This window comes from Triturus cristatus, chromosome 12 (genome assembly GCF_964204655.1).
Source record: "Triturus cristatus chromosome 12, aTriCri1.1, whole genome shotgun sequence".
NCBI classification, from domain to species: Eukaryota; Metazoa; Chordata; class Amphibia; order Caudata; family Salamandridae; genus Triturus; species Triturus cristatus.
Genome location: NC_140595.1, coordinates 764035981 through 764053453, shown reverse-complemented (window position 1 = coordinate 764053453; position 17473 = coordinate 764035981). Strand labels below are relative to the sequence as shown.

At 45.3% G+C, this 17473-nt stretch overlaps 1 protein-coding gene across 1 annotated transcript in view; it reads right to left on the bottom strand.

The window, feature by feature from the left end:
* Positions 1 to 4611: 4611 nt before the first annotated feature.
* LOC146782756 (vomeronasal type-2 receptor 26-like) overlaps positions 4612 to 17473 on the bottom strand; it is a 186697-nt gene continuing 173835 nt past the window's right edge. Inside the window, exons 2-3 of the mRNA XM_085637231.1 lie at positions 5597 to 5720; positions 4612 to 5504 (exon numbers count right to left, since the gene is read on the bottom strand). Of these exons, the coding sequence (XP_085493357.1) occupies positions 4612 to 5504; positions 5597 to 5720 (1017 nt within the window). The remainder of the gene's footprint in view (positions 5505 to 5596; positions 5721 to 17473) is intronic.

The following is a 17473-nucleotide window of genomic DNA, read 5'->3' as shown; positions in this document are numbered from 1 at the left end:
TCCTGCTGTGTGGGACTTACTGGAGGTAATAGGAGGGGTAGTTGGCCCCCGAGGACGTCCAGTAGGTAGTTATAGTAGGACGAAAGTTTCCATAGGAAATATTTTTTTTGTTTTGCCCAAACTTTAGCGCCGCTTGACGAATCTCAATGAAATTTTCACAAAACTTCTAATTATTGATTCAGGTGCTGTGTTAAACGTTTTGGGGTGATCCGTCAAGCAACAGCCGCGAAAAAAAACGGGGTCCCTAAATGCATTTTCCCATGTTAAGTATATGGAGATTTTTCATTTTTTGAAAATGACTACAACCCAAACAGTTGAAAGGAATTACACCAAATTGGGCAGAAAGCTAGATGTTGGTCCAGAAAGCATGCTTTTTGCAATTTGGTGTAAATCCTTTCAGTAGTTTTTGAGACATCTATCTATAAAAAATATAGATATCTGGGGAACGAGTCCTTCAAGTGGACTCGCAAATCCTACTAACATTTGATTGGCTGTCAACACTTCAACCAGGAAGTGTTGGCAGCCATTTTGGGACTTTGCTTGAAGCTAAGTCCCAGAAAAAAGTGAGAAATAAAGAGAAGGGGGTAGAGCAGGAATACCTTGACCACCCAGATGAGGTGCGGGGGTCCCACAGGGACCCTGCCATGTTTTAAAAGCCTTTCTTTATTTTGCTGCAGATTCACAGGTGGATTCATGAATCTGTGGCAATTTTTAAAAAAAAGATGTGCTGTCTCATTTGAGATGTCAACAGTGCTATCATAAATGATGTCATAGAACATGTCATTAGTGGTGTAATATGTAAAGTCAAAAACAGTGTACACAGGGGCACAAATTATACTTAGCCCCAACAGGACATTATGTTTTTAAAGGAGGGGGCCATATCCCCCATCCCTGAGCCCTATTAATTCCATTAGGCCCTGGAGAACCTAGGCCCATATATATTTTAAAGGGCCTCCTTCCACTGGGGACCCCATCCACTAGCGTTGTTGTTTTTAAGAGGAGGGGCTACAAAGCCCCACTCCCTGAGCCTCATTAGGCCCTCGGGACCCCATTCTGTGGAGCCCTATGTATTTTCAGGGGGAAGGGCCAAGTGGTCCCCTTGCCCAAGCTTAATTAGGCCCTGGGGACCCCATCCACCGGGGCTGTTTCTTTTTAAATGGGAGAGTGGTCGGGCTGATCTCCCCTGAGCCTTATTAGGCCAGAGGACCCCATTCCCCAGGGATCTTATTTTTTGAATCGGAGGGGAAGCATGTGGTTCCCTCCTTAAGCCAACCCTCAGGAACAAAACTTACAAAAAAGGGTAAGGGGTCCACATAGTACCCCTCTCCGAGTTCTTTAGCTTCTTGGGACAACTTACCCTAGAGCCTTCTTTTTGTAAAGGGGATTGAGCCATGCAGCCCCCCTCCTCAAGGCTTATTAGACCTTGAGTACCCCATCCTTATTGTATTTTTTTATTAAAAGGGAGGGGGCCACATGGCCCTCCTCCCCAAGCATTATTGGGGACAGGGGACTGCATCTCTAGGCTGTTTTTTTAAATTAACGGGAAGGGGGGCACCTGGCCCCCTCCCTGAGCCTTGTAAGCCCTGGGGACCTCAAACCCTAGAGCTATTTATTTTGATTAAAGGGGAGGGGGGCTGTGTGGCACCCCTCCCCAAGCCTTGTTAGGCCCTTTGGAATCCATTCCCCTGGGCCCTCTCTTTAATTAAAGGGTAGGAAGCCACACAGCCTGCCAATCTAAGTCTTGTTAGGCCCTGGGGAACCCATTCCCAAGGCCACTACTAAAGGTAACATATGCGGGATCAATGCAACTGCCCACTGAGCTTTTTCTGGCCCTAGGAAACCATACCCTAGTGCCTGCATCATGTAAGATGGGTGCCCTTGTGCCCAACCAGGGTACCCATGATACATTTGTTGGGAGCCACAGGTGCCTTACATCCCCTGCCGGTTCCCCACATGCAGCAGGAGCTGGCATCGCCATCACCCACAGGAAGCAGGTACATATGCGGATCCCGCCGGGCATTAGCAATCGTTCATTCTATTTCCCTGCCCACATTAGTGCAGGCAGGAAAACAGATCATAAGTAGGGGTGGGCAGAACTTGCAGAGTCTTACTCTGCAGAATTCTGCGTCTTTACATAAAAACTCTGTGAGATTTTGTGGAGTTTCGTGAGCAGCAGTATTTCACTTTGTCTGGCTGCTCAAGTGGATTTTTATCACTGGGAGCTTGTTCCCTGCTGTAAAATCAGCACAACTCCTACTCAATAGTCTACTCCCAGCTGGATGTAGTATTTTTAAAGCTTCCACAGGCTAGGAGCAGACTTGGTGTTTGTTCTTGCTTAGTGGGAGGTTCAAAAATGCTCATACCAAGCGGGAGAAGGTACAGGTTTTCCTGCCAATGCCAGTGCAGGCAGGCAAACCGCTCTGTCCCAGGGATAGGATCCCTGGGACATAGCTAGTGAACCGACCTTGGGGGATGGGGTCCCCATGGCCATTAATGGCAGAGGGAGGGGGGCTACGCAGCCCCACTCCCTTTTAATTAGTTTAGCGGCCCTGGTGGATGGGGTTCCTGGGGCCTTATGAGGCTCAGGGAGTGGAGCCAAATGACCCCTGCCCGTTCTAGGAAGTTTTGGCCCTGGGTGTAGGCTTTCCAGGGCCTCTGATGGCTAGGGGCAGGGGGGGATGCATGACCCCACCCCTTTTTATGACATTTTGGTCTCAAGGTGTGGTACAAAGGCCTGTGATGGCTCGGAGAGTGGAGATCACACACACCCTTGCATCAATTGAAGAAACCATCCCCATTTATTTTTTATGATAGTGCTGTATTGCTGCAATACAAGCAATTATTTTTTTGCCCTAAGTGGTCTATCTGTATACCCTATGGAGTTCAGGGGGTCAGAGTATCCCCACGCTGTCCTCTTATATATTTTAGTTTATATATTCTAGACAAAGGACATAGTCCCTGAATCCTGTAATGACTGCCAGCAACATTTTTCACATGTTGCTGTCAGTCTATTAGAGCGCTCGCTGCCACAGGAGTCTGAAAACCAGGAGAGCAAATTGGTCCAAGGGGAACAAAGATCCCTGGGTCAATCATAATGCTCTATTCTTTTTTAATTGGGTTCAAGGGACTCTTGCAAGAGTCCCCTGATCCAACTGTCCAGATGGCTATATTTTTTCAAATCCTAATATCTCAAAAACTACTGAACAGATTAACACCAAATCACAAAAAGTACAATCTGCCTCCTGTTGAACCTGGTGCAATTCCATTCCGCAGTTTTTGCCATAGCCTTGTCTAAAGAATTCTACGGAAAATTAAGGGGGATTTTGTGTTTTGTGAGACCCTTTTTTTCTCTGCCCAGTTTGACGGATCACCCTGAAACCTTCCATGCACAAACTAGTGGAAATGTAGCACCTTGTTGGAAGGTTTCGTGGAGATTTGTCAAACAGTGACAAAATTATTAGCAACACAACAAACGTTTTCATATAGAACAGCTGACTTAACTATAACTACCCAGTGGTGATGCAATTGAGTTGTTCTGGTGGCTTTCACAAACCATAGGACCACAGGCTGAGTAGTTTATAAATGTCACATGAACCTCATGCTGGCAAAGTAGGGCTCTATTACATAATTTAACTTGTAATGTACTTTTTATATTGCAGGATTTTTCATTGATTTTAGCACTCTTTAAAAAGATTTAGAATATGTGAGCCTCATCGGTTTAGTATTCATTCTTTGCCTGATACTGCAGATATGTCAATAAAAAATTTGGCCATTTGCTTGGTATAATGTGCAACTATTTCAAATGTGTTTCATGCAACAAAGTGTATTATAACTTAAATTTTAAATACCAAGAACCTTGCTGAGGGCATTTCAATGTTTATTGACACACATTCAGGTGTATTCATTGATAGATGCTGGCATCATGGACCGGCCTACAAGTATCTGTTTAAAGTAGCTAATTATCCTGCATTTCAGTTTAGCACTGCTTGCAGGAAATAATTCACAGCTAAACCTCTTTTCTGTCAAGTACCACAGTTGAAACCACTGGCAAGCAGTTAATATGAAGATTTACCCATGTAATATAAACACGAGCTGTAGGAACTCAACAGGATGAGTGAACTAGTGATAACATTTCTATAGCTTGAAAGATGGACCAAGCCAGCTCTTTGTGGCATTTGACAAATAGAAAGCAGAAAATCAAATTGAAAAAACAACAAAAAAGGTAAATATGTGTAACAAACACGGGGATACGGAAACAAACATGTATTATATTTCACCTCATTAAAAGGACCCATCTGAATCTTGGGCTTGCAGTTTTGCTTTAATGCTCAGGGTTGGTAGAAAAATACCATTTTGAAACCAAGACCCTATGCTAGATAACCAAAGAAGAAAGTGAACCAAGGTGTAAGCTCTCGACTTTCCTGATGATTGTCTTGTCCATGCCACCTCACATAAATTCAAAGCTTGAATATAAATATGTCATTATTTGTTCTTGTCCGTTCATTTTTGGCCCATAAGTATTTTAAAATGAGTCCTTGAAAAATGAAATTAATAAGCAGTGTAAACGCTTTTCTCTTATATCCCCTTTGCTTTATAGTTCTGTCCTGCCCCTTACCCCATCAGACGACTCTTTGTGTTCCTCTCAGATCTAAACAAGATGATATAACATTTGGGGAAAAATATACAGGAAACTAAGGAAGTACTAGAAGACAAGATGGCAAAAATCTCCATGGCAACCATGTATTTGCCCTTGGTACTAAGGTAGGCAGGAATAAATGACAGCCAGACACTGAGGAATGCAAGCATGCTGAAGGTAATGAACTGAGCTTCGTTGAAGCGGTCAGGCAGTTTTCTGGCCAGGAAGGCGACTATGAAGCTGAATGATGCTAGAAACCCCAGATATCCCAGCATGCACCAAAATACAATGGTAGATCCCTCGTTACATTGCAATAGGATAATTCCAGGATGAATTTTAATGTCATATTCTGAAAATGGGGGAGCCATAGCCAACCAGAAGACACAGAGCACAATCTGGATTAGTGTACCAACACTGATGACCGTATAAGACAACTGAGGCCCAACCCATCTCCTAAGGTCACTGGTGGGTTTGGTGGCATTGAAAGCGATGACCACCATGATGGTTCTGGCCAAGATGCAAGAGACACAAAGAGCAAATGTGATGCCAAATGCAGCTTGACGAAGGAGACATTTTTCTGATATTGGATAACCGATAAATGCCAAAGAACAAAGAAAGCACAAGGTGAGTGACAGAAGCAGAACATTACTGAGTTTAGAATTGCTTGCTTTGATGATGGGGGTGTTCCTATAATGAATGAAGAGCGCTAGAATGACAATGGGTATCACTGATAATGAAATGCTGGATGTTGCTAAGACAGCACCAAAAGGTTCCTCATAAGCCAGAAAATCTGTTATCTTTGGGATACATATGTTCAGTTTATCGTTGGGCCACAGATCCCAGGGACAGGCAAAGCATTCATTAGAATCTGAAAGACAAAAATACAAGAAGTACAAAAGAGCTTTCTCCTAATAACAGGAAGAGCACAGATGAAATGTACTGCTGTGCTGGTTTTCTTACCTGTTAGGTTAGAAATTTCACCTATAAGACATTGGACACACTGGAAGCAACACGTGGGCTTTCCTCGTATGATGGCTTTTCTGAACCCATTGGGGCAACTGGGACTGCATACGGAGATAGGGATCTGGAGAGAGAGAGAAAACTTATGGGATTAGATACCTTATGAATACTTAATGATCGGTGAACAAATATTGATATTGCCAATTGAAAAATGATAACTGCTGATAACTTCTAGGCGTTCCACTAGGGCAAAAATGAAAACTATAGTATTGATCCGCACTTCTGATGGTGAGATGATTTGCCAGAATTGTCAAAACAACAAAGATATCAGCACATTCCAGCCAATTTAGTCGATCCTCAGCTAGACTTGGGCTGACTCTATTCAATAAGTATGAAAATGCATTAACTCTTAGGCCAGGAAATGAAGATAGATGTCATGGCACGTGCAATGACTGCATTTTCAAGAACTAAGGAATTGATGCTTAGGACTGAAATTTGAATTGGCCTTCATTTTTGATCTATTGACTCTTATGCTGCTTGAACAACGTCAATAGCATAAAGTGGCATGCTAAAGTAACACAAATGCCAGCTTTGTACATCTGGGAGTCCATCAAAACTATCTTTGTGCCACCACCCACTTTAGTTACAGGTTGTGGTGCCTTAATCACTGATGTAGGGCACAGTTGAACAGCTGCATTACCACAAATATAGTGCCGGTGTCATGTTACAGTATTGTTCGTGGTAGGCCCTATTTCTGTCACATAAATCAAAGGAATACCCCCATACCTCTGACCGGATTTCAGTATAATTTTCAGTTCTTTTTGGTACTTTGACATATAGGCAGAATTTTTTATTTGAAAAGCAGAATCTGCCCCACATTATTCTTTGTTTCTGGCTCACTTCCATGCTGCTGCATAGTCTAAACTAAGAATAACCAATAGACCCTAATCAGCACAAGGCCCTAAGTAATACGATGCCTCAGATTTGCCAGACAAAAATATAACTCATGTATCCATTGCCCTTGGTATTTAATTTACTTTTCAAGAGCAATAGAAAAAGTACTGCAAAGGAAAGGTGAAATAAAAATGAAATAAGTAATAAAAACAAGAAAAAGAAAAGACTAAACCTTATACCTTTTGCATAATGGTCTAGTAAGTGAAACATAGTGACATAAGATATTGACTGACCACAAGTGTGGCCAAAATTGAGCAATTATTTCCACATGGTATATGCATAATTCCCACAAGAATTAGATTTTTTTAAGTAGGCCTAAGTTGGATCGGATTCAGAGTTTGGAGAACAACTTTCTGCGCACATTGACCCAGGTCCCCCAGTCCACCTCAGAGTTTTGGTGCACGTGGAATTGGGGCATGATTATGTCTTGGACCGAGTCGCCGTAAGCCCGCTCCTGTGCTGGATTACGAATTGGTGTAGGGAGGAGCTGAAGTTAAATCAGTTGATTCTTGAAGACTGTCTGTCTCTGGACCGGGTAATTAGTATACCTTGGATTGCTCATGTTAAGGCATCCTTTTTCTCTCTAGGTAGGCCTGATATTTTTATGACTCCAACTGCTCTCTCCGCCCTTTAATTGTGGAGTGTCAATAGATTGTTCCTGTAATGCTTCCATTTGTAGAGAGAAAGCTTAGAACTTCAGAAGCCAACACTTAGGTGACACACGCTTCTAAAAACTGTACAGGGGTTAGAGCCATACCTGGGCTTGGTTCGCTCACAGCATGACAGGTTTTTTACTGGGGAGGTTTAGGTTTAATCAATTGCATCATCTTTTGTCTTCCCCGCATGGGTCGATTCGGCCTGAGGGAAGGGCATCCTACGGCTGCAACAATGTGTCTCCGCAGGATTTGCTCAATGTTATAATGTTCTGCTCTTAGTTCAGTTGGCTGAGGCAGCGTTTTTTAATCCCTTTGTTGAAATCATTGCATTTTAAACAAGTTAGGCCCACCTTTATTTATTTACGGATGCTACCCACGGCGCTGGCGACTTTCACTGTTTTATCCTTTTTACAGGCTGTCTAGGCATAGAGGGAAACAAGACCTGATTAATTGTTTTATGTGCTCCTTGTTTTTTATGAGTAACTGTACTCTGATCTTACTATCTATATAACTGATTTTATTATTATGGATCTGCATTGTTTTATTGTGAATTCATCGACTGAATAAAGATTTATTGATTTAAGATGGCCTGGTAAAAAATTCTATTAAGCCAGCATAACCTCATGTAATGTCAGATATTTTGCGTTCTGTTTGTTACGTGCAATTCCCAAAATTACGCTGTGCTGCCACTCTGTGTAATTGTGCACCATGTGCTCCAAAAAGCGCAATTGCACTGAAACAAACCAAATGACCAGAATGCAAATGGCTGCGCTTTTGTAGTGCTTACAATTTTTGCACTATTATTAACACAACATGTATCTTTCAATTTTTCTAGCATCAATGCTGGTGTTGAACTTCACCTAATTTTGTGTATTTTCTCCAAAATATTGCACATTAACGCAAAAGTACATTATTCAAATTTTGCACACCCCTAGTTTTATGCTCATTATACATAGGCTGCTGTACACGAGGTCTCCCAAAGTGTATAAAAATATGACACCAAATTATTGTTTCAAAAAAATTGATCGACACAAATATCTTGTAAAAAATATTGTGATGTCAAAACTGTTGTGAATCAGAATATTGAAGGTAAGTATTTTTTTAAGTATTTTATATTGTTGTTTGAAATATAGTTGTGTTTAATATTGTTTTTTAATTATTTTATTGAGTGCTAGTAATTTTTGTGTCTGAGTTGTTATTATTTTAATCAAAAGACACACAATTGATGGACGGAATGAAGAAAAATTCAAAACTCTCACCCCCAGTCAAGAGATCTGGGTTAAATCCATCATTCTTTTGCTCACCATGCCCCCCAGCTTAGACATGGCCATATGCAAATCAGTTTTGACCCTGTGCCTCATAGGAACAGTCCAGCCCGAACTGTCAAGCCAGGTCCTCCCTGGACCGGAAACAAGCATCCTAGGACCAGTTTCAGGGTTTCACCCCTCTTCAGCCAGGATAGCTTGATTCCAGTGGCACAGTGAGTCCAGACCCATGTCTGGGCATACCTGGCGCATTTGGGGCGAGAAAGCAAAAGACACACAATTGATGGACGGAATGCAGAACAAATCAAAACATTCACCTCCCCGGCAAGAGATCTGGGTTAAATCCATCATTCTTTTGCTCACCATGCCACCCCAGTTTAGAACTGGCCAAGGCAAATCAGTCTTGACCCTGTGCCTCATGGGAACAGTCCAGCCTGAACTGCCAAGCCAGGTCGTCCATGGACCGGAAACAAGCATTCTAGGACCGGTTTTGGATTTTCACCCCTCTTCAGCCAGGATAGCTTGATTCCAGTGGCACAGTGAGCCCAGGAGCCACCCACGTCTGGGCAGACCTGGCTCACTTGGGGCGAGAAAGCAAAAGACACACAATTGAAGGACGGAATGCAGAACAAATCAAACCATTCACACACAGTCAAGAGAACTGGGTTAAACGCATCATTCTTTTGCTCACCATGCCACTCCAGTTTAGACCTGGCCATATGCAAATCAGTCTTGACCCTGTGCCTCATGGGAACAGTCCAGCCTGAACTGCCAAGCCAGGTCCTCACTGGACCGGAAACAAGCATGGTGAGCAAACAAAATGATGGATTTAGGTCCAGATCTCTGTACTAGGGTGAATGTATGACATTGTTCTGCATTCTGTCCATCAGCTGTTGTTTTTGCATTTGTCACCCCGAGTGGGACGGACATGCCCAGACATAGGTTCTGTGCTTGCAATGCCACTGGAATCAAGCTATTGTGGCTGACGAGGGGTGAAACTCCGAAACGGGTCCTAGGATGCTTGTTTGCAGTATAGGGAGGACCTGGCTTTGCAGTTCGGGCTGGACTGTTCCCTTGAGGCACAGGGTCAATACTGATTTGCATATGACTGGGATCAAACTAGAATGGCATGGTGAGCAAAGAAAATGATGGATTTAGGCCCAGATCTCTGTACTGGGCTGAATGTATGACATTGTTCTGCATTCTGTCCATCAACTGTTGTTTCTGCATTTGTCACCCCAAGTGGGACGGGTGTGCCCAGGCGTGGGTCCCCTGCTCTCCATGCCACTGGAATCAAGCTATCCTGGCTGAAGACTGGTGAAACCCCGAAACCAGTCCAAGGATGCTTGTTTCCAGTCCAAGGAGGACCTGGCTTGGCAGTTCGGGCTGAACTATTCCCATGAGGCACAGGGTCAAGACTGATTTGCATATGGCTGGGTTTAAACTGGAATGGCATGGGGAGCAAAAAAATGATGGTTTTAGACCAGGATCTCTGTACTGGGGTGAATGTATGACATTGTTCTGCATTCTGTCCATCAACTGTTGTTTTTGCATTTGTCACACCGAGTGGGACGGGTACGCCCAGACGTAGGTCCCGTGCTTGCCATGCCACTGGAATCAAGCTATCCTGGCTGACGAGGGGTGAAACTCCGAAACGGGTCCTAGGATGCTTGTTTCCAGTCCAGGGAGGACCTGGCTTGGCAGTTCGGGCAGGACTGTTCCCATGAGGCACAGGGTCAAGACTGATTTGCATATGGCTGGGTTCAAACTGGAATGGCATGGTGAGCAAACAAATCATTGACTTAGGCCCAGATCTCTGTACTGGGGTGAATGTATGACATTGTTCTGCATTCTGTCTATCAACTGTTGTTTTTGCATTTGTCTCCCCGAGTGGGACGGGTATGCCCAGACGTGGGTCCCGCGCTCTCCATGCCACTGGAATCAAGCTATCCTGGCTGAAGAGGGATGAAGGCCTGAAACCTGTCCTGGGATGCTTGTTTCCAGTCCAGGGAGGGCCTGTCTTGGCAGTTCGGTCTGGACTGTTCCCATGAGGCATAGGGTAAAGACTGATTTGCATATGGTTGGGTTCAAACTAGAATGGCATGGTGAGCAAAAAAATGATGGATTTAGGCCCAGATCTCTGTACTGGGGTGAATGTATGACATTGTTCTGCATTCTGTCCATCAACTGTTGTTTTTACAGTTATTATTTTAATTGCAACTGTTTACTAGTGCCAAACAAGAAGAACCATTTTTTGTGTCACAAGGATGCCCCAGGAAACATGGCAAAGTATGTGGGGGTGGCTGACATATTGGGGACTGAGTTGATGTAATTTAAACTTTCATTGAATTGTAAGTTGCCTAGGTTTATCTCTGTGCTACAGCAACAAATTAGGTCCGGAATGCTGTATAAATCAAACATTCACCCCCAGTGAAGAAATCTGGGTTAAATTAACTGTTCTTTTGCTCACTATGTCAAACAAGTTTGGACCCAGCCATATGCAAATCAGTCTTGACCCTGCTCCTCATAGGAACAGTCCAGCCTGAACTGCCAAGCTGCGTCCTCATTGGACCAGAAACAGGCATCCTTCACCGATTTGAGGGTTTCACCCATCATCAGCCAGGCTAGCTTGAGTCAAGTGGCACAGCAAGCAATAGACCCATGTCTGGGCATCCCCATCTCACTGAGGGCGAAAAGTGCTCCAACAACAAATGATGGACTGAATGCCGAGTAAATCAACCATTCACCCGCACTGAAATCCATTGTTATTTTGCTCATTATGCTACCCCAGTTTGGATCCAGCCATATGCAAATCAGTCTTGACTCTGCTCCTCATGGGAACAACACATCCCAAACTGTCAAGCTGAGTCCTCACTTGACTGGAAACAAGAATCCTGGGACCAATTTTGGGGTTTAACCCATGATCAGCCAGGCTAGCTTGAATCCAGTGGCACAGCTAGCATCTGGGCATACCCATCCCATTAGGGTGAAAAGTGCTACAACAAGAAATGATGGATGGAATGCTGAGTAAATCAATCATTCACCCCCCAGTGAAGAGATCTCAGGATGAATCCATTGTTAATTTGCTCACTACACCTCCCCAGTTAGGATACAGCCATGTGCAAATCAATTTTGACCCTGCTCCTCATAGGAACAGTCTAGCCCTAACTGCCAATCCAGGTCCTGAAACAAGCATCCTGGGACCGATTTCAGGGTTTCCCCCCACATCAGTTAGGCTAGCATCCAGTGGCACAACGAGCAAGGGACCCACAGCTATGTATACCCTTTCCACTTAGGGCGCAAAGTTGCAGCTACAGCAACAAATGATGGACAGAATGCTGAGTAAGTCAAACATTCATACTCAGTCAAGAGATCTGGGTTAAATCAGTGAGCAAGGGACCTATGTCTGGGCATACCCATTTAGGCTTCACTTACACACCCACTCACTCCCCCATACAGGCTCTCCCACAGCCACTTACCTTAGAATATATGTTTAACACTCAGTAACTGTTAGAAAAAACTCCCAATCACTGGATGATGACATCAGTGATGTAATTTGAGATGCAAAGATGCAATCAGGCATATAATCAGTTATTCACTGACCATGCCAAGATTATTGTAATATGTGAGGTCATAAGTAGTGCATTGCGGAGGCATAAGTTATAGTTAGCTCAGCTAACTCTAAATGCTGAATTTCTCTGGTTTTGTATGAGTGAAGTGTGAGCATAAATATAAAGTCCCTGTAACCTTTGGTTTTCTCAGTGAATTTGTATGGGTTTTTTAATTCCATTTCCCACTATAACATCCCTAAAACCTTTGGGTTAAAAAAATAAATATATATATATATATATATTACCTACTGGCGGTTGCCAGTAGGTAGTTATAGTTACAACCTAGTTTCCAGAGGAAAATTATTTTTTGATTTGCTAATAACTTTGGCGTTGTTTGACGAATCTTTGCGAAATTCTCCCAAAAAAGTCTATCCAGGTCAGCTCCTATCCTGAAAGTTTGGGGGTGATTCCTCAAGGGGGGGCTGAGAAAAAGGGGGGGGTCCCAAAACGCGTTTTCCCCATGTTGATTTCCATAGGAAATTTTGCGACGAGCTACAGCCCGAACTGCTGAACGGAATTACCCCAAATTTAGCAGAAAGGTAGAGCTTGGTTTAGAAAGCGACCTTTTTTTTAAATGGTGGAAATCCGTTCAGTGGTTTTTGAGAAATTCAAAAAATAAGAGTCAAAAATCAATTTCCCATAGGGAACTTTGTGCAAGGCTGCAGCTGAAACTACTGAACGGAATTACCCCAAGTTTGGCACAAATGTAGTGCGTGGGTCAGAAAGCGACCTTTTTTTTTAAATGGTGTAAATCCATTCAGCAGTTGCTGAGAAATTAGAAAAATAAAAGTTTTGATATCTGGGTGGAGCCTAAGTCCTGTGCACAAGCTTCACTGTCATTGGCTGTCAACACTCCAAACCAGGAAGTGTTGGCAGCCATGTTGTGGCTTGGTAGAAGCGAGTCGCTAGGAAACAGAGTAACAAAGGTAGAAAAGAAGAGAAGGGGCAGGGTAGAAACACTCTGAGCCCCAAGGCCTGCTCAGGGAGTGCCAGAAGGATAACCATGTTAAAAAAAAAACATTTAAAAAACAAATTCACGCTGGGGTCGCGGGTTCCCGTGTTTTATTTCAATGAGACCCCGGGGTGGGCTAGGTCCCGGGGGTATTTCTTAAAAAATAATAGCGGGGGCTCGCTGGGGCTGCAGGGCCCGCTGGGGTCCCCGCAGTCTCAGGGCTTCACTCATGTTGGGAGGGGAGTTGCGCGGCCCCCCTCCTGGAGCCCTCCACCTGCTTATAACTTTGGCATTGTTTGACGATTCTTTACGAAATTTTCCAAAAAGTTTCTCTTTTTTGATCAGCTCCTATCTTGAAAGTTTAGGGGTGATTGGTCAAGGGGGGGCTGAGAAAAAAGGGGGGTGTCAAAATGTGTTTTCTCAATGCATTTTCCATAGGAAACTTTAGACATGACTATAGGTCAAACTGCTGATCGGAAATACGCCAAATTTGGCAGGGAGAAAGGCCTTCGTTCAGAAAGCGCGGTTTTGTAGAAATGGTGTAAATCCGTTCAGTAGTTTTTGAGATATTAAAGGAAAGAAATATATATATATATATATATATATATGGTCGGTGTGTAACTCCCGAGCACAAGCTTGCCTCTGATTGGCTGCTAACACTTCAAAGCAGGAAGTGTCCTCTGATTGGCTGCTAACAATTCAAACCAGGAACTGTTATCAGCCATCGTGTGCCTCGCATCGAGTGAAAATATTAAAAGAAAGGTTACCGGGGGCAATTTAATATAGCGGAGCTCTGTATAATGATGATTTGGACGCAGTGAAAGTTAAAGATTTGTTAACAATAAAGAAGAAACAGGTGAGCGCCAGGCAGGACGACTTCCACTCAAGGACACCAGTAGGAAGATAACCCTTTCACGTTCCCTGTGCCCAACATCACAACTTCACAGCTATGCCTTTAGAAGCCAGTCCGTTGGCCCGCAGCTGTCTACCTTTGCGAGCAAGTACACTGCTGTGCCTCGACCTCTGGGAGCTACTAAGCTGCTGTTCCTTTGGGAGTGGACAGCTCGTAGTTCTGCCTCTGTGAGTAGAGCAGACAGGCCACAGTTGTCCCTCTGTGAGCCTGGGTACAAACTGTTCATAAGTCACACTATATGAGCATTGAAAAGCAATTTTGTGATTCAGTCCGTCAGCTGGCATCTGTCCGAGGCATTTCTGAAAACATATCGGAGCTCTTTCTGTGAGGGATACCCTTTTCACGTTGCGTCTCCCTACATTAGTAGGTAACTCATCCTCTTCCCACATCACCAGTATACCCCCAACAACCTTCTTGGGCCCGGAAGTGTCCCTCTATGAACTATTAATAAAAAGATGCTTTTGAGGTTGGAGAAATATGAATCTTAGTCATGTATAGATTTACATATAAAACAAAACAACAACAAATAAAACTTTGTACAGCTGTGGCATTTCATCGCTGGTCGATTTGTGATTCACAGCCTGCAGGACAAAAAGAAAGATAAGATGGTGCATCATGCGTCCAGCAAAGGAGATAGAGACAGAGTGAGAGAGAGGAAGAGAGAGAGAGAGAGAGGAAGAGAGATAGAGAGAGAGGAAGAGAGAACGAGTGAGAGAGAAAGGAAGACAGAGAAAGAGTGAGAGAGAGAGGAAGACAGAGGAAGAGAGATCGAGTAAGAGAGAGAAAAGATACAAGGAAGAGAGAAAGAGAAACAGTGTGAGAGAGAGGAAGACATAGAGAGAAAGAGGAAGCAAGAGGAAGAGAGAGAGAAAGAGTGAGAGAGAGGAAGAGAGAGAGAAAAAGAAAGAAAGAGTGAGAGGAAGACAGAGAAAGAGAGAAAGAGTGAGAGAGACTGAAGGAGAGAGAAACAGTGAGATAGAGGAAGAGAGAGAGACAAAGAGTGTGAGAAAGAAGAAGAGAGAGAAAGAGAGAAACAGTGTGAGTGGGAGAGAAAGAGAAAGAGTGTGAAGGAGAGAAAGGAAGAGATGAAGAGGGACAGTGAGTGCCCACACTGTGTACAAAACCGTCACAGCTTACCTTTACACTACTGATCTGTCTCCTACCACGTGACACAACCTAGTGGAACTCTCAAGCTCCCACATCTGAAAGATAGTACAGAATTAGTAATGGCAGAGCAGCGTTGGATTAGGCACCGGGCACGCTAAAAAAAAAAGTGGCCCACATTTGCATATTGCCTTTCCTCAAAACACTTCTTCAGCGAAATTTTCTTTAAAAAAGCGGGGGTGAGGGAGATGCAAAAAAATACACAGATTTGTTTACACTGGTGACTTAAAAACAAGTGAGGCCTCTTCTGCTCAGGCCCCCTGCCCTGCTAGGTATGCATACATTGATGGGCGGCCCTGCGAGAGAAAGAAAGTGATACCTCTGCCTGTTGCTAAACGTGAGGTAATGACGCCCATCTGCCTCCAGAAAGGCCATTCAGACACCCACTGGGACGCTGGCTGTATCCAAACAACAGCGACACCGCCCAAATCTGCCCCCCCAGACTGCTCCAAAAAGCAGCCCACAGTTGGAACTCGGCACCAGCTCCTCAGGCATTGAACCAGTGCCCGCGTTACGAATCCGACGCTGTGGCAGAGTATATACAAGTGCGTATGCCTAAATCGCTCTGCCGTCTTTCTGCATTCAGGCTGCTGTACCCCATTCACTCCTGACGCCCAGAGGTATCTGCCTGACGCTGCGCACCAAGGCCTCACTGCTCACCTTTTCGCAGTCACGGCACCCTCCACATCATGCAGCTTTGTTCTGCAAGCTAATAGGTCTCACATTTGGAATTGAGTCTTGATATCGCCATGGCAGAGGACATACTAGTGCACCTATCATCATCGCAGGTTTTACACCTGCTCAGTGCTTGCGGTGCTACTAACTCAGTGAGAAGTGAGGCCACGTGGTGGTAGGCCATCGATGTTGGGCTTAGAACTACACTGCAGTGCAGCAGAGCAGTCAAAACATCAAGTGTCCGGACCACCGGGATGGGCCATCACCGTGGCGGTGTGACTGTGCTGGCCGCAGTGCATGCGTTGCGAGCAACTCTAAAATGGTGTAGAGCACGTGCACCCGTTTTTTTTAATTATTAGGATCATGTGTCCTGTGACGCTTGTGCTGGATGGGTGTGGTGTGGGTGTATACCAGCTGTGAGGGAGTGGCTGTGGCAATGTGAGTGTCCATGTTGGAGTGCTACCGTCACCAGGGTTGCAAAAGCCAAAGGTGCCGATCACGATCCGGTAAAAACCGGGTACGAACCGTCGGACGGAGCATATTCTCCGTCCGACGCGTACCCGGTCGTCAAAATTTGCAAACAAGGAATTACTATTCGCACGGGAATACCATTTAAGTACGATTCGTAAAAAAGCCCGACCGAACAAAATAAACCTACAAATGCGATCCGGGAAAGCGCCGACCTGACGTCGGGACGCTTGCAGCCAGCCATTCACGACCCAGGAATTACGATTCGCACCGACGTCATCCCGCACGGTGAATATTTTCCGGCTGCCAAAAACTGCCGGGAAATCAGGACAACGCGAACAAGGACCACCAGTACGCGACGGACAGACAGGACGATGCGAACAAGGAGGACCAGTACGCGACAGGACGACGCGATCAAGGAGTACCAGTACGCGACGGACAGACAGGACGACGCGATCAAGGAGGACCAGTACGCGACGGACACACAGGACGACGCAAACAAGGAGGACCCGTACGCGACGGACAGACATGGACCCGAACCTACGTGTCATCCCGGCCCTCATAGCAGTCCACCTCCTCTACAGGTTCCGCCGCAGACGCCGCAGAAGGTCAGAATAACTAAGGGAGGGGGGAAAGTGGGGTGGGGTGGGGGTGGCAGGACCAGGGCAGGCCACAAAACCCCCACCAAAGTCACACACCACACATGCCCAGGACATACCTGACACCCATGCCCTGGTCACTACGAGGGGGTGGGGGCGTGTCCAGCCAAGCCAGCGACCGCCACAACGGAAGTCCGTCACCACGCGAACCGGCAACACAACCAGACCGGTACGTCCCGTACCCACGCCTGAAGAGCGTGGGTACGAGACGTACCACGCCCACACCCACGTCACCCCAACAATGGCGGGACGGATTGTACCCACGTGGCAAAGGCCTGGGTACGGACCGCACAAGCATCACATAGCGTGGGGACGGATATGTACGGACCCTACCCCCACCCGCGTACGTATGGAGCGTACCCCCACCCCAACAGTGTAAGTACGACTCGTACCCTCACCCGCGGACGTACGGACCGTACCCCCACCCCACCAGTGTAAGTACGACTCGTACCCTCACCCCGTATGCATGGAGCCAACCCCCACCCCACCAGTGTAAGTACGACTCGTACCCTCACCCGCGTATGCATGGAGCCTACCCCCACCCCAACAGTGTAAGTACG